This window comes from Neovison vison, chromosome 1 (genome assembly GCF_020171115.1).
Source record: "Neovison vison isolate M4711 chromosome 1, ASM_NN_V1, whole genome shotgun sequence".
Classification (NCBI taxonomy): Eukaryota; Metazoa; Chordata; class Mammalia; order Carnivora; family Mustelidae; genus Neogale; species Neogale vison.
In genome coordinates this window covers 56250905-56269536 of record NC_058091.1, presented here as the reverse complement: position 1 = coordinate 56269536, position 18632 = coordinate 56250905, and the positions used below count along the sequence as shown (strand labels likewise).

The 18632-nt window shown below is 35.1% G+C and overlaps 1 protein-coding gene across 1 annotated transcript in view; it reads left to right on the top strand.

Annotated features, from left to right (window-relative positions):
- The window catches only part of ADGB (androglobin), a 170805-nt gene that overhangs the window by 45741 nt on the left and 106432 nt on the right, over window positions 1-18632 (top strand). Inside the window, exons 6-10 of the mRNA XM_044247121.1 lie at window positions 4392-4531; window positions 7029-7115; window positions 11049-11251; window positions 12937-13077; window positions 14391-14485. Of these exons, the coding sequence (XP_044103056.1) occupies window positions 4392-4531; window positions 7029-7115; window positions 11049-11251; window positions 12937-13077; window positions 14391-14485 (666 nt within the window). The remainder of the gene's footprint in view (window positions 1-4391; window positions 4532-7028; window positions 7116-11048; window positions 11252-12936; window positions 13078-14390; window positions 14486-18632) is intronic.

The following is an 18632-nucleotide window of genomic DNA, read 5'->3' as shown; positions in this document are numbered from 1 at the left end:
GAGCTGACACTAAGAGTCAGACACTTAACTGAATGGGCCACCCAGGTGCCCCTTGTCTGAAAATGTTTATTTCACCCTTATTCCTAATAGGTATTTTCACTTAATACAGCGTTGTGAGTTGGCAGGCTTTTTTTCCTCAACATTGACAACTAGTTGGCTATTTTCTTCTGGCTTCTGTGGTTTCTGAGGAACAATCGGGTATTCTTTTCTCACTAGCCATTTTAAGGCTTTTTTCTTTGTCTTGAATTTTCAGAAGTTTGAATTTGATGTGTCTGGGCATAGATTTCTTTGGGATTATCCTCTTTGGGATATTCTGAGCTATCTGAAACTGTTGAGTTGTGTCTTATGACAAATTTGAAAAGTTTTCAGCCGTTATTCATTTAAATGTTTTTCTGGCCCCACATTTTTTTTTCCTCATTTCTGGGGACTCCGATGACACACTAGTTATATCTTTTTCTCTTGTCTCACAGATCTTTGAGGTTCATGTCATTTAAAAAAATCTACTTTTCCTAGTTGTTCATAATTTCTATTGAACTAACTTCTAGTTCACTAATTTCTTTGCTATTTGCATCTGGCTATTGATCGTTCCTTGTTCTGTTTGTTTAAGTTCAGTATTTCTGGTTGTTTCCTCTTTCACATTTTTTTTACTTCTTTGCTGAGATATCCTATTTTTGTTTGTTTCAAGAGTATTCATAATTGCTTCCTGGAGCATTTTTATGACATCAGCTTTAAATTTCTTAACTAACAATTCCAAATTCCCTGTCCTTTCAGCATTGTGGTCTGTTGACTGTATTTTCTCATTGAAATTTAGATTTTCCTGGTTTTTGCATGATGAATAATTTTGGAGAGTTTCCTGGACATTTTTAGTGTTCTATTTTATGACTGTTTTCTAATTAAATTTTTTATTTAGCACATACTCAACCTGTTTAGATTCAGAGTACGCATCCTGGCTCACTTCCGTGGGCTGTGTTTCAAATATTACTTTAGTTTATAGAGCTTGTGCAATGCTACTTGGCTCTGCCACTCTTGTTTGTTATCCAGGTGATAGGATTCCATCCCACAGTATCCTGAGCACCACCAGAGGAGGGGGAAGTGTACCTCCTCATTCCTGCATGGGCAGAGTGGGGAAATAAGAGTTTTTCCAACAGGCTCTACTAATGCAGAAAGCACTTCCTCCTTACTGCAGAAGGAAGACAGAAGTCCTAATTCTGCCCCCTGACTCCAATGGGGAGAGAGACCACCTTGTTTGCTTCAGGACAGGCAAGGAAGTCAGAGTTCCACCTTCAGGCGCTGTATGGGAGGGGCACCGCCTGTTACACTGGTGAAGGTGGGGAAGTGGGGTCCGAGCTCTTTCTTCTCTACATAATTATGCTCATTCAGGTTGCTTGCTCAAATCTCTGTCCCTGATCTTTTGGAATTGTGATTGATGTGATTAACTAAAAAGCATTTTTTATTATCCCTTTAGCATTGTCATAGGAGGAAGAGGATATAAATTTATGTAGGTATTTAGTTATCTTGACCTAGGAAGATATTAAGATTCCAATACAACTGCATTCTAAAGTGACTTTTGGTAATTTATATTTATACTAATAAAGGAGGCACCCTTCTTCATAAGCATGTAAAGTAAATAAATATTTTGATAGTCATTTAAAATTATGTGGTGCTAACACAGTAATCTCAGTAAAAACTGCCCAATATTCATCATTTACATGCAGTTAAAAAAAAAGGTGTAAAAATGTTTCAGTGTTCTATGATAAGGACTCAAATAAGTAAACTCAATGTTCTATGATGATATCTTATATGTATTTACATTATGTACTATTTATATATTAAATATTTATGTGTAATATATTTTTTATTTTTTTTAAAGATTTTATTTATTTATTTGACAGGCAGAGATCACAAGTAGGCAGAAAGGCAGGCAGAGGGAAAGGGAGAAGCAGGCTTCTGCTGAGCAGAAAGCCCGATGTGGGGTTCGATCCCAGGACCCTGAGACCATGACCTGAGCCAAAAGCATAGGCTTTAACCCACTGAGCCACCCAGACACCCCATGTAATATATTTTTTAAAGTATTTATTTGAGAGAGAGAGTGAGCATAAGTGAGGGGGTGGGGCAGAGGGAGAGAGACAAGCAGACTTCCCACTGAGCCCCACCAGCTGGGCTCCCAGGGTCCTTAAATCATGACCTGAGCTGAAGGCAGACCCTTACCAACTGGACCACCCAGGTGCCCCTATATATATAATATTTAATTTCTTCACAAACTTTAAGGAAGCAACCCAAGCAATGTATTAATATCAAGGAATCAAAGAAATTCCTAAGAAAATTGTGATATCTAGTTAAATTATGTTTTAGATATATAATACTGAACGCATTTCCGAGTTATTTTTCATAATAGCTGTTTTGAGATGCAATCACATACCATGTAGTCCATCTATTTAGACTGTACAGTTCGATGGTATTTAGCAATCAAAGCATTCTCAATTGAGATATGTTATTGATTAGCTGGAAGCAGATGACATTCGTTGAACTGGTTTAAGTTAAGTTCCAATGTTGGCTTAAAACTTCCTTCATAGGGATTCAGTTGGTTCCTTCAAAAATTTTTTTGAAAATTAAAGTGTAGAAAGGGAACTGCTATTATTAGTTTTTCATTGTGGTAAAATATACATGATGTAATATTTAGCATTTAACTGTACAATTTGAATTTACAATTCAGAGGCATTACATATTTTTGCAAGGTTGTACAACCATCAAGACTATCTCCTTCTACAACTTTTTCATCATCCCAAAAAAAAACTCTATACCTGTTAACATCATCCCAAACAGAAACTCTATACCTATTAACATCATCCCAAACAGAAACTCTGTACCTATTAAACAGTAATTTTTCATCCTCCTCTTCACCCAGTCCCTGGTAACCTCTATCATGTCTCTTGCCTGCAAATTTGCTTTTTTCCAGATACATCATATAAGTAGAAGTATACAATATTTGTCCTTTGTGTCTGACTTATCTCACTGGGTATTCTTTTGGGTTATATCATTTGAAATTAGAAGAGAGAGTGGCTAAACTCCAGTGTTTAATCCTGTCTTGCCCTATCTCAACTCTTAGGGAAGAATGAAAGACACGTAACCACTAGGGCAGGCGATGTGAGTTCAGACTTACATGTGCCATGCAAAGAGACCAGGTTTCACTCTATTGCTCCTATCTACTTGTGAAAAGTGGACCGTTCTTTGAATCTTCAATTGAGGTGTTAAGTTCTTGTGAGGACTTCCACAGGCTATATTTGTCACACCTTCTTTTCTGGTCCTAGAACATTTTGAACTATTATGTATGATATTGTTTGCATATATGTCTTCCCTCACTAGATTTGAAGCAATGCAATGGTTTATGCCAGGTGTTTTCCAGATTTTTATGTTCACAGTGGTCACACTACTACTGAAAAAAGCAATGCAATGGTTTATGCCAGGTGTTTTCCAGATTTTTATGTTCACAGTGGTCACACTACTACTGAAAATATTTCTTGGGCAAAGGAATAAATCCATGATAAAATTTCACATGTAAAACCAAAATCTAAAAAAATACATAGTTTTTTGACTTCATAATCATTAATGTTATCATTTGTCTTAAACTTTTAATTATGAAGTCATATGTATACAGGAAAATATATCATGATTTTATTAAATAAAGTATCAATCAACTTCATATTAAGAATGAGATCTTTAATTAGGAGCAGAAGCAATCTGATAATTAGAAGTTTAATATCACTGACTCCAGCAGGATAATCAATAATTACTTACATTTGGGGAATTTGTGTTAAGACTATATTGAGTTATTTAATTATGGCCAAACTTATGTATGGCTGTATAATGTTTTGGTTCTGCTATTGGAAACTCTTTAATTTACTGTGTTATGCAGGATGGGATACCCAAGAATATGTTTACGAGACTTTAGAAAGGGGTGCCTAAGCATCTTTCTTTGTTTGGCTCAGGTCATGATCCCAGGGTCTAGGATCGAGCCCCACTCTGGGCTTCCTTCTTGGGAAGCGTGCTTCTCCCTGTCCCACTCCCCCACTGCTTATGTTCCCTCTCTTTCTCTCTCTCTTTCTGTCAAATAAATAAAATGAAAAAAAAAGAAGACCTCAGAAATAGTGACATATTTGACATGATGATATCAACATATCTGTTGATATAGATAGGGATGTACTGACCTTACATAAAATAATCCACTCAAATTCCCAGCCATGGTAGTATTGAAAACCCATATGCTAGGTTTTAGATGTAAGAAGCTAAGGTAAAATAAAAAAAACACTGAAAAGTCACATCATTGCTGTACAATAATGGATGAGAGAAAATAATGTTAGTCACTGATGCATTCCTTTTTTTCTCTTGTTTAGGGTTGCTGGAGAAAGATAACTATTGATGACTTTCTGCCTTTTGATGAAGACAACAATCTATTGCTTCCAGCCACGACCTGTGAATTTGAACTCTGGCCAATGCTTCTGTGTAAAGCTATCATCAAGCTGGCAAATGTGGAGTACGTGGAAGGAAGAATGATCATTCACTTATATAAAAACAAAAAGACAACAGACAACTATACATCTATATCATATAGCTTTTTTTTTTTTAATCAATGTAAAGGAGTTTTCTTTGCAGACAATGTAAAAGTTCTAATATAAAAATGAATATGCCAAAATCACTAATTGGAAATACTGGGTTAGTCAGCAATAAGATGGCATTCTCCCAAGAAAAAATATTCAAAAATTATTCTATATCCAGTGCTTTCTTGCAAATGGCTAGTGATCATGAGAAATAATGTTTTGGCTTAGTGTGAGAAAAAAGTTGGTTTGTAGGGGGAAATATTGGTTCATCTAAATACAAAATAATATATCCTGGATCCAGTTCAAATGTTAAGTTCTGTGTGTGCAGCAATAATTTACTAATCTTGAAAACCTGAGCTCTTCTGAGGGATGTCAGTATGTTCCTCATGTTTTTGGTAGCATTGGTCCCTTTTAATACATTCGTGATAAAAACTACTCATATTTGCTTCAGTACTTGTGAAATCTGCTTGCCATCTTCCATTCTTGCATGTCTTGTGTATCAACGTATATGAGACATGTGTGCTGTGTTCATTCTCTTGGCTTCCACCTACAGACACCCTAGGCCAATCCATCCCCCACCCGCCATGCAAAAATAGTTTAGATGCTTGTGTTGCAAAGGCACGGCAACTTTGTATCATTGCTCAGTGGGAGAATTCTCACATACATGGCACTGGCTTGAATTTGATACCCTTCACACTCCTACAGTGTGTGAGAGCATCTCATTCTCAATGGAACACCCACAGGCTCAAACAGAGACCACTTTAGCCCTTTGCTCAAATCTCAGCCTCCTCCCCTTCACGAAACATTAAACTTGTCTGTCATCAGACCTCTGCTCTGCTTTTTGTGGATTTTGTTTTGGCTCCCCTTTCTCTTTCCCATGGCTACACAACAAAACCAGCCACTCCTACTGCCTTCCTTGTCATCTCTTTTTTCTCTCACCAACCCTTGATTTTCTGTTTGGAATTTGTTTTACCCAGCTCACAACTCTTAATTTCAATGATTTTTTTTTTTTTTTTAAAGAACTCAGCCCAGATCTTTTTAGGTAGATAAATAGTACTAAGTAATCATACTGATGACAGCTATGTTTGTTTGTTTTGAAAGAAAATAATGTTCCTCACGTTCCTAATTCTCAGACCTAACTTGAATTTCTGAGAATTAGAGCTGAATTAATATCAGTGAAGTGTTAAACCTGTGACCTGGAAAATTGGAGTGGCAATTTGTCTTTCTTAAAGCTACAGTTCCATAGAATTTTATAGCAACCTAAGAAATAGGATTATTTTTATTTTAAAAAATAGATAAATACAGCATGAAAATAAAGGACCAGACTAGATTTAAGACATTTCTGAGGCTTTCTAGTGGATACCTAAACTGTGTGGTACAATTTATATTTGTCTATACATTTTTCCCTCAGATTTAATAGTATATAGCAATTATTTTCATATGAGTTTTATCTTTCTACATTAAAAATTAATGTGCAGTAATTATGTCAATACCATTGTGAGCTATGCAAAGGACAGAACTTTTTTTTTTTAAGATTTATTTATTTGACAGACAGAGATCACAAGTAGGCAGAGAGGCAGGCAGAGAGAGAGGAGGAAGCAGGCTCCCCGCTGAGCAGAGCCGGGGGGGGGGGGGGGGGGGGGCCGGGGGGGATCCCAGCATCCTGGGATCATTACCCGAGCCGAAGGCAGAGGCTTTAACCCACTGAGCCACCCAGGCGCCCCCGAAACATTATTTTTATGAGGTTTGCCAGTTGTTACCTAAGTAGGATTATCCACAGAGGAGTTTAGACTAGACTGTGAACTACCCCAAGTGATTTTTGTTATCTGTGACATATGTAGACACATCAAAATTCATATCTATGGGGGGCCTGGGTGGCTCAATGGGTTAGGCCTCTGCCTTCAGCTCAGGTCATGATCCTGGGGTCCTGGGATCAAGCCCCGCATTGGGCGCTCTGCTCAGTGGGGAGTCTTCTTTTCCCTCTCTTTCTGCCTGCTTCTCTGCCTGCTTGTGATCTCTCAGTCAAATAAATAAATAAAATCTTAAAAAAAAAAAAGGAACTGAAATCACTGGAACTGAAATCTCTTCTCTTTTTAAAGAACATGTTAGTATACTGAATATATAAAAAATATATAATCTATATTTACATATTTTATAATATATGTGAATATGTTTTATGTATATGACATGAATATTAACTTATATATTTTTAAAATAAGGCTTATAGCATGTTTCTAAAATAAACATGAAATTTTATCTTTGGATCTCTTTAAACACTTTAACAAAACAAATCATCTGGCTTTTGCAATAGTATTTTCTTGTATTTAATAGGTAACCACTATGACCCCTACATTTTTTATGGCTATATCATTGTTTATTATTATTTTTATTATCATTGCTACTAACTATGCTATTGTGCATTTGCCTCTTTAGCATCCATATAGCAGAGAGGAGAGAACTAGGGGAGTTCACTGTTATCCACGCACTCACAGGATGGTTACCAGAAGTGATCTCTCTCCAGTAGGTTTTACCATTAACTTCTTCATATTTTTTTTTCTTTCTTCCCATGTAATGTTTCTTGAATTAAACATTCTTAATCTTTAAGAAAACATCAAGAAATGACATATTTTACAAAATGTTTGTGAAAACACTATTTTATAGTATTCTATAAAATTCCTGGAGAATTTCAGGATAAATTCTGTTTCCTTAAAAAGACTGTGAATTTAATCTTTAAATTTCTGGATTACAAATATGAAAACAATGTTAATTCTTTATTGTAGTAAACTATTTACATGCGTTCCTTTATATTATACAGTTACTATACTTATTCAATACAGAAACATAAAGGCAACTTTTAATTAGCCACACGTATAGGAAATAATAATAATGAAATACCGACTAGGTATTAGGTACTTTAATATAGTATCTCTAATCAGAAACCACAGTCTTGAAAATATTTAATCATTCATATGGCCTCATCAGCTGGGTATGTGTCATTACAAACAAGGAAACTGAAGACCAGAGTGGTTTGGTTTTTATAAAATCAAATCCATAGCATAGTTATGGGATCATCTCCGATCTTTGATTTTTATTGGAAATATGCCACTCTCAAAGGATCCAGGTTAGAGGAGATTGAATTCAGTCCCCAGTAACTTGGATTCTACCATCTGTTAAAATATAGTTATGACAATATTATTGACTATATTCTCTATGTTCTATGTTGCATCACCGTGACTTATTTATTTTATAACTGGAAATTTGGACCTCTTAATCCCTTCGCCTATTTCACTCCACCCCAATGCCTCCCCCTCAAACAGCCAATGGTTTATTTCCTGTATCTGTGTGTCTGTTTCTGTTTTCTTTGGTTTGTTTGTTTGCTTTCAGGTTTCTGGCTCAGGAATTTTTTTTTTAATTTAATTTAATTTTTTCAGTGTTCCAAGGTTCATTGTTTATGAACCACATTCAGTGCTTCATGCAATATGTGCCCTCCTTAATACCCACTAACAGGATCACCCACTCCCCCAACCCCCTCCCCTCCAAAACCCTCAGTTTGTTTCTCAGAGTCCACAGTATCTCATGGTTTGTCTCCCCCTCCAATTTCTCCCAACTCACTTCTCTCCATCTCCCAGTGTCCTCCATGTTATTCCTTATGCTCCACAAGTAAGTAAAACCATACGATAATTGACTCTCTGTGCTTGACTTATTTCACTCAGCATAATTTCCTCCAGGCCTGTCCATGTTGATACAGAAGTTGGGTATTCATCCTTTCTGATGGAGGCATAATACTCCATAGTATATATGGACCATATCCTCTTTATCCATTTGTCTGTTGAAGGGCATCTTGGCTCTTTCCACAGTTTGGCAACTGTGGCCATTGCTGCTATGAACATTGGGGTACAGATATTTGGGGTAAATACTTTTGTTTGTTTTGTCTTTTACATTCTACATATAAATGAAATCATATGGTATTTGTCTTTGACTTTTTACATCTAGCATTATACCCTCTAGATCCATCCATGTTGTTACAAATGGAAAGATTTCAATCTTTTTTTATGGCTGATAATATTCCATTATATATATATATGTATAAGTATAATATATATATACATATATATAATGTAAGTGATATTCATACATATATATAATATGCCACACCTTCCTTATCCATATTTTAGCTCTTGTAAATAATGCTGCAGTAAACACAGTGTGCACATATCTCTTCATACTGGTGTTTTCCTTTTATTCAGTTAATTCCAGAATTGGAATTGGATCATATGGTAGTTCTTTTTCAAATTTTTTGAAGACACTCCATGCTGTTTTCCATAGTGGGTGCACCAATTTACAACAATGCATAAAGTTTCTTTTTCCACATCTTTGCCATACTTGTTATTTCTTGTTTTTTGATAACAGCCATTCTAAAAGTTATGAAGTAAAATCTCATTGTGGTTTTGATTTGTATTTCCCTGAGGATTAGTGATGCTGAATATCTTTTCATATATCTTCGATTATCTGTATGGGTTTTTTTTTTTTTTTTGGAAAACTGGATCTTTTCAGATCCTCTACCCATTTATTAGTTGGAGAGTTTGGGGTTTTTGGTTCATTTTATTTTGTTTCATTTGCTATTGAGTTGTATGAGTACTTCATACATTTTTAACTCCCTGTCAGTTACATGATTTTTTAATATTTTCTTTCATTCAGTAGATTGTCTTTTCGTTTTGTTGATGGTTTCTTTTGTGATGCAAAAGCTTTTCAGTTTGATATAGCCCTACTTTTTATTTTTGTATTTGTGCCCTTGCCTTTGGAGTCAAATCCAAAACAAACAAACAAACAAAAACAATATGAGACCAATGTCAAGAAACCTATGTTTTCTATAGGAATTTTATGGTAAAGCCATATAAAACCATGCATTCAAGTCTTTGATCCATTATGAACTAATTTTTGTGGATAGGTAAGATAGTGGTCTGGTTTCGTCCTTTGGCATATGGCTGTCCAATTCTTCCAACACCATTTCTTGAGGAGATTATCTTTTCCACACTGTGTGTCCTTGACTCCATTGTCATAAGTTCATTGACTGTATATAGATGGGTTTATTTCTTAGTTCTCTATTGTGATCCATTGATCTAAGTGTCTGTATGTCAATAGTATATTGTTTGATCATTATAGATTTGTGACATAGTTTGAAATCAAGAAATGTGAGTCCTCCAGCTTTGTTCTTTCTCACACTAGCTTTGGCTATTATTTTTGTGGTTCCATACAAATTTTATGATTGCTTTTCCTATTTCTCTAAAAAATGTCATTAGAATTTTGATAGGGATTGCTTTGAATCTGTTGATGACTTTGGGTAGTCTGGACGTTTTTACAATATTAACAGTCAATGAGCACAGAATGTCTTTCCATTTATTTGTGTCATCTTCAATTTCTTTTATTAATGTCCTATAGTTTTAAGTACGCATGTCTTTCACCTCCTTGTTTAAATTTATTTCTAGGTATTTTACTCCTTTCGATGAGATTGTAAATGGGATTGTTTTCTTTATTTGTGTGTGGTTATTCATCTAGTGTATAGAATGCAACAGATTTTTGTATATTGATTTTGTATCCTGCAACCTGACTGAAGTCATTTATTGGCTTCATAGTTTCTGGCGGCGTCTTTTGGGTTTTCTCTCTTTTTTATATCATTTGCAGATAGCGACCATTTTACTTCTTCCTAGCTAATTTGGATGCCTTTTATTTCTCTTTCTTGCCTACTTGCTTTGGTTAAGAACTGCAATACTATTGAATAAAAATGGTGAGAGTTGGCATCCTTGTATTGTTCCTAATCTTGAGGAAAAGATTTTAGATTTTCACAGTTGACTGAGTATGATATTAGCTGTGGGCTAGTCATATATGGTCATAATTATGTTGCAGTATGTTCTCTCTATACCCACTTTGCTGAAAGTTTTTATCATAAATGGATATTAAATTTTGTCAGTGTTTTTTTTCCCATCTATTGAGATGACCTTATGATTTTTATCATTCATTTTTAATGTGTATCACATAGATTTGCAAATGTTGGATCTTAGTTACTTACATCCCTGGAATTAATCTCACTTATTAAATGTGTTATTGAATTCTATTTGCTAATATTTTGTTGGGGATTTTTGCATCTATGCTCATCAGAGATTTTGGTTAGTAATTTCCTTTACTTGTGGTATCTTTATCTGGTTTTGGTATCAAAGTAATGATGGCTTTATAAAATGAGTTAGAAGGTGTTCCTTCTGTATTTTTCCACAGAGTTTGAGAAGAATTGGTATTAATTATTCTTTAAATGTTTGGTGGAATTCACCAGTGAAGCCTGGAGTTTTGTTTTTGTGGATTATTTTGATTGCTGATTCAATACCTTTGCTAGTAATTGGTCTGTTAAGATTTTTTATTTCTTTTTGATTTGGAAATTAATGTTGATGTGTTTTATCTAAGCCCAGGATATATGGACAAAGTATGGGAGTTCTTGAAAGAAATATTGCCTGAATTTAAGCTGTCAGATGAGTCCAGCTCTGAAAGCAAAATAGCTATGTTAGATGCCAAGTTAAAGGAACCAGTGAAGGACAGCAAAGAATTTAAACCTGAAGGTTCAATGACAACTCTAAAGGTACCTGAGAAAAGTGACAAAACTCCAAAGGGTAAGACATTTCATATTACAATGTCATTCATGTGTATGGATATTGTGTATAAGTGATTTACATTCATTGCTGAATTTAATGATTATTTGTTGTCATTATCATTTACTGTGTTGTGAAAATAATTAGGATCTTATCTTTCTAGGATTTTAGAACTAGTAATGTTATTTACTAGATGTTAGTTATTATTCCACATTTTGCTCTCTTTAAAAATCAAGGGCATCTATATATTTTGATGATACTGAAGTAATGTAGTATTAACATAGGAAGACACATTAAGCATCAATTTCCATCAGACACACTTCCTTATATGTTACATGTAGAGTTGAATGGAGCAAAACTGCAAAGGGGAAGGTTGTCCTATTTTGTTTTTTTTTCTTCTACCAAGGAAATTCAAAATAGACACAGTATGGATTTTGATTTGCTGACCATTTGTTGTAAGGTTTAAGTTCAAATTTGAAAATAAAATAATGTCAAGTTATTTTCAAAGTGTAAGATCTTAAAGTGAGAAACATATTGAATAATTATTTTATATTTTCTAAAATATTTCATATAGCTATGCATATGAATAATAATGCTTTTATAGTAAAGTAGAATTAAATATACTATGATGTATTCAGATTTTTGTATACCTCAAAAGCATCTATAATGATCTTTAAAATATTTGTTTTATGAAATCTTATATTTTGCCCAAATTTTTCCTTAGCAAGATCTTATCTACCAGCTTTTACCATGCAGAAGTTATTGCTATAAATGTTCCTCAAAAGTTTACCAAGATCAAGTGTATGAGTGATATCTGCCTATCATAAGCCTTTCTTTAAATGACCTAATGTGCATTAGTTTATGAAGGGAAACAGAAAAAGAAGGCTGATTAAATTTGTTTTACCTAGCATATCTCAAATTAGTTTGAACTTAGAAGCTTTTTTTCATGTATCACAAATTAACATATGTATATCCATCCATTCAGATATATTATTTTCTGAGTAGAATTCCAATAAATGTTCCAGGAACTAACAATAATCTGGTGAACAAAATCAGATGTGGAACTTATCTCCTAGTGCTTATGATTAGTGAGAGAGACTAACATTAATTTTAATTCTAAAAACCATTACTATATACTAAGACATGAGCCTTGAAGGAAAATACAGAAAAGTATGGGAGTGCATACTTAGTCTAGGGCATCAGGGAAGAATTCCCTAAGGAATTTTGAGCTATGTTTACAAAGATGAGAGGGATTTCTTGAGGAAGATGAGGGAACGTGGAAAGAGCATTTTCTGTGAGAAAATAGTAGATATACATCTTATGATGCTGGAGGAAGAATGAGAAAACTAGCCTCATTCTAAAATTAGAAAACTAACTTAAAATTATATATAGTATATAAAATTATATATTGTTAGATATATATTATATTCAAATGATCATCTCCATTTAGCAAAATAAATGTATAATCAATAACCAATAATTCTTCATGTCTTTGGCAGTACATCGCCAATTTTCAAAGTTTTCTATTGCTTTATTTTGATGTTTCTAATTAGAGGTGGGTAGTGTTTTGGGAAATTTGTGGCTATTGTTTTACATTTAAATAACATTATTGTTTTGGCCACCTTTTCAACATAATAACTGAATAAGTAATATAATTTGAGATTTTGTAGTTAAAAGATTTATCATATATATTTTTAATATGTTAGAAAAAGCAGATGCAAAAGATGTTGGGAAGAAAAAGAGTAAAAATGGAGAAAAAGAAAAGGAAAAAGAAAAATTCAAATGGTCACTTCATGCTTCAAGACCTTCATCAGATGTACAGTACTCACTGCAGTCTCTGTCAGATTGTAAGATTTCAGTATTCTAGAATAATAGCTATTTTAGCTGTCTCCTAAAATGTTGGGAAAATTTGGAGTTTTCAAAGTTGGAATACAACTTTGGAATATAAAAGTGTATTGCCTGTTTAGGCATATCTAAATAAGCTTGCTCGAGTTTGCCCATAACTGTTGAACTCTCAAATCAGCATGCATGCATGTGGGGGCAAAGCTTGCATGTGTGACAGAAGCCAAGGTTATCCCAGTTCTTATGGTACAACAGTCACAGAAGTGTTTGCATGGAGGAGGACATACACTAATAAATGTATATGTTACGTATTAACATATAACAATCTGTTACATACTGTTATATATAGCATATTATAATATATAAAACATACTATACAAAATACAATCTATATTATATGACACATTGTAAAATATCCATAAATATTGATATATAGTTACATAAACTATATAAATATAAAATATAATTACATATTAGTATATATAAATATATGTTGGTATATGCTTCCTCTGTATAAATAAACTATATCTGTATGTCTATATATCTATATATCTATATATGTGTGTGTGTGTGTGTATTCCTAGATTCAGGTCTCTGCCCCATGAAAAATATACAAAGTTTAATTTAAATGTAAAAAATATGTTTTCATAAGTTTCATATATTTTACCTTTTAATCTTTTCTAGATTGATCCTGGTTCATATTTAACTTGTAGTTTGTGGCTCTAAAAATATTTTTCTTTAATAAATATCCAATACAGTTCAATATTAGTACTTGAATTTGTAAAGGGATAAAACAAACTTTTTAATTAAAAATAAAGATAATAGAGAAAAATAAATTATACCATTTTAGCCAGACTCTTTAAAGAACAAATGCATACTGAATCAAATATAGTAATTTCAGGTCTGTTAAGAAATATGTGAAAAAACAAGTGATGCTCAGAAACATTAAATATTAAGTAGCTCGTATTGTACACATGAAACTAATACAACACTTTTAAATAACTTTTACATTTAAATAACATTTAAATTACATTTATTGACATCTATTGACTAAGAGTTTTTTTGATAACTTTTTTATAGTGACATAAAATGATTTCTTAAGCAATTAAATGGTATTATGATGAAGGCAAAACTAATGAGATGTTCTATAAAATAGATGCATATGTGACATTTACATTTATTAAATGAGTTTACAGTCATTTACCTATTTTCATCATGCAAAGATGTGCTCATTAAGGAATTTGAACAATCTGGAATGATCTACTGACAGACCCATTTGGCTAGAATTTCCATGACATGGTATATGTTTTTTCTACAGGTTCTTCAGCAATACAGTCTCCACACATGGTTGTATATGCCACATTTACACCCCTATATTTGTTCGAAAAAAAGATATTTTCATTAGAAAAAATGGTAAGCACTCAAGGCTAGGAAGCACAGGGTGCACACACAGGGTGTGTGTGTGTGTGTGTGTGTGTGTGTGTATGAGTATATGATAGAGTGTGGATGAGGGAGAGAGGGCAGTGGGGAGAGAGAGAGGAATAAAGAGAGAGGTTATTTGTTGTTGTAGAAGGTATATCAGAATTTAATTAAATTCTATACCTGGATTTCAGTCTACTTATGTTTAAAATATTAGACACTTGAACACAGGGAACTGGAACATTCAAAATAGCAACATGGATGGGACTGGAAGAGATTATGCTGAGCGAAATAAGTCAAGCAGAGAGAGTCAGTTATCATATGGTTTCGCTTATTTGTGGAGCATAACAAATAGCATGGAGGACAAGGGGTGTTAGAGAGGAGAAGGGAGTTGGGGTAAATTGGAAGGGGAGGTGAATCACGAGAGCCTATGGACTCTGAAAAACAATCTGAGGGGTTTGAAGTGGTGGGGGGGTGGGAGGTTGGGGTACCAGGTGGTGGGTATTATAGAGGGCATGGCTTGCATGGAGCACTGGGTGTGGTGAAAAAAAAATAATAATGAATAATGTTTTTCTGAAAATAAATAAATTAAAAAAAAAAGAAAAAAATGTTATCTTAGATGATTGCAAGTTTCTTGTTAAAAAATGTATCATTTTTTCCATTCTAAGCAAAAGAAAAGGCATATGAGTTATATATTTCAGTAAGAATCATGTAAACATATCTAAATAATAATAAATTAACTTTCCATAACAGATCATTATTATTTTCTTAACATAAGATGATTTAAATGAACTCACAACCACAGCTGGCAAACTACTATTATAACCTCCTTGTATTCTTTAGATAATATACACAAAAAATGTTAATCAATTTTTCTTGTAAGTCTAACAATTTGGAGGAAATTTAGAAAATGTACATAAAGGCATTGGAATTAAAATATTCATAGTATAAATACCTAGACATATGCAATGTTAACATTCTGGCATATACCCTTTGATTTTTTTCTTCTGTGCATATATTCTGTATAAATATGTGTATATACTGTTTTACAGAGTGGAATTAAATTTTATGAATTTATTAAATTTTGGAAGCCAGTTTTTCACTTTACACTCTATCATTGATTTTATTCCATGATGTTAAATATTTGGACCACATAATATTTAGTAGTGGTATGGTGTATTTAGGTTTCTAAACATGTATATATATTTAAGTAAATTAAGTAAACATGTGTATATATTTAAATATATATATATTTAAGTAAATATATATTTACCCATTTCTCCCACCCCCACCTTCTGCCTCTGACAACTCAACCAATCTGCTCTCTATTTCTGTGAGCTTGTTTTGTTTTGTTTTGTTTCAGATTCCACATATGAGAGATCATGTGGTATTTGTCCTTCTCTGACTTATTTCACTCAGCATAATGACCTTGAGGTCCATCTATGTTATCATGAATGGAAAGATTTCATTCTTTTTATGGCTGACTAATATTCCATCATTCCATTTTCATTTTGCTGCTCTAATAGTTTGAGTTCCACTGCCTTGTCTCTGAGCTGACTTAATCCTTTCTCCCGCTTCTTCTAGTCTGTTGCTGAACTTTTCTAGTGCATTTTTCAGTTTAGTTACTGTATTCTTCAGCCCTTTGACTACTCTTTGGTACTTTCTTGTATTTCCATCTTTTTGTTGAAGTTCCCACTGTGTTCATCCATTTTTCTCCACAATTTAATGAACATTTTTATGACAACTATGCTAAACTTTTTTATCAGACAAATTACTTATCTCCCTTTTATTAAAGTTTTTCTCTGAGTTTTTATCTTGTTCTTCCTCTCTCTCCTTTTGGAACATATTCCTCTGTTCTTTATCTTGCTTAATTCTATTAGCTTCTATACAGGTGATAAACAATCATCTCTCCCAGTCTTGAAGGAGTGGCTCCATGCAGTAGATAAAGCTTGTCATTCAATCTAGCCTCAGTTCTGGCTGTCACTTAAACCTTTGTGCTTGTCTGGGCAGAAGCTATCATATTTTTAATAGCCTCCCATCAGTGAGGATGTACTAAGACCTGTCAGCATCCCTAAGGGGAGGATCTTAGCACTGAGATTCAGGCAATTAGGAAGTCAGACCTATAAGCCACAGCTTTTAAAAGTATGTAAATATACATAGTCCTAGGACTTGCAAGTGGCCAGGCTCTCTGGTGGTGTCCCCTGGTTGGCAGCCACAGAAAGGTAGGGCTCCAAATGATCAAAAAGCCCTTTTCTGAGATCCCAGTGAGTGGCAACAAGGCAGAGGGAGCATCCAAGATGGTGTCCACAGCCTGTACTCCTTGAGAGCAGGCAACTCCATAGTTCACTACGTGTGGCCAAACCTGATGTCCCTGAAGCCTGTATCAGGTAGGCTCCAGGGCAAGCCAAGAGTCCTGCTTTATAGGCTCAATTTGCCCCTGTACAGTGCCCATGGGTAACAGCCTGCAAAAGACTGTCTCTCCACTTGCCACAGTCCTGTGGCACCCAGGAATGCAAACCACCACTTGCTATCAGAGCCAGACAATCAAGAGGCTTCCTTAAAGTGGTAGCTGCAAAAATCAGGATGCCACCCATAAAAAGCAGAGCACCAGCCACATGTAAATCCCCCCTACAGGAGACACGGGGACTCTGGAGTGTGGTGGAGGAAAGAACAAAGATAGTGCTTGCCCTCCAAGGTCTCTGGGAAGGATCACTGTCAGTCCCATGGTGTGTGTTGAATTAGAAATCTGCCCCTCAGGCAGCAGCCAGGAGGATTACTTAATAGGCCTCCTCCATGGAAAGACTGACCTCCTAGATCTGTTGCCTCTCGTTGTGCCCCAGGTGTGGCAGCTGGTTAACAACTCTTTCTCAATCGGTTATAGTCTGGTGGGGGCCACAAGCAGAAGCTCCATTGGTTGGAGAGGTGTCCCCTGGCAGCAGTCACAAAATCAGGGCACCGGATGGGAATATGAGCTCCTTTCTGGGTGTCACTAGTTCTTATAATCCCATAGGACCAGGAATGCAAGTTCCCTGGCCTCCAGAGCCAGGTGGTCAAGAGGCATTCCCTGGGTGGCAGCTACAAAGATCGGGCATCAGAGGCCTATGGAAAGTATCTTCCAGGAGATACTGGCATTCTGGAGCAGGCAAAGGGAGAGTACAAATCACGCCCCACATACACCCGGGTTCCTGGAGAATGTTCCAGCAGGCACCTACATGTGTGTGTATGAAATAAGATGCTGGCTCCTCAGGACGAGACTCTTATATGAGCAGGTGGGCCTCTTTCACTTTGGGTGCAATCGACCAGACTTGGATTTCTCCTTCTCTTTGGAAAGGGTGAAGTCTACCAGATTACTTGCTCTTCACTCTGCTTAGACAAACACAATATTGCATTTGGAGCTTACTGAATCCTAACTCCTTGGGGGACTCCTAGACATGCAGCACTTTGGTCAAAGATTTCCACGTGCTCTGAAATCACTTCACTTAAAGCATGAGCAGACTAGATGGGGTAGTGATATCAACATAGATGTTCAGTGGGCTAGTGAGAAAGAGCTAGATAGTAAAAATTCAGTGACAGTTTGGTTGAAGTATAAACCATCCAGGGGACTGCTCATTGCACTTTACTCTACAGTATATTTATCTTCCAGATCATTTGCCCAGGCGGCATAATGTTATATCACTCCTCCTCTCTCCCTTCTCCTTCCTCCAGCTTCTCCTCTTCTGCCTTCTCTTCCTTTTCCTGCTCCTTTGTCCTTTTTAAATAGAAACCATTTCTTCATGAGAAAATCTGCCACTTAACAGGGGTAATACTGTCAAGATGACAGGGCACAATGTGCCTTTATGAATGTAGAGACAGTGGCAGTTTCTCTGATTTTAATTCAAAGTTAATTAACTTTAGTTATTGGCTAAATCCAAGTACACTTCCTTGACCTCCCACCAAATTAAGTCTCTGATTCATATTTGAGCTGGCCATCTATCTCAGGCCTCAGTTTTAAAGTAAAAGTTCATGTGGCATTGGCCCAGCTTTTGTCTTACGTCTTCCAAAGTTTTAACACCATGGACTGCAAAATGACCAGAGCCGTGCTTTGGGGAGTGCCATGGTCTCTTAATGGGACGTACTCCAACACTTCTTAAAACTCAAAATA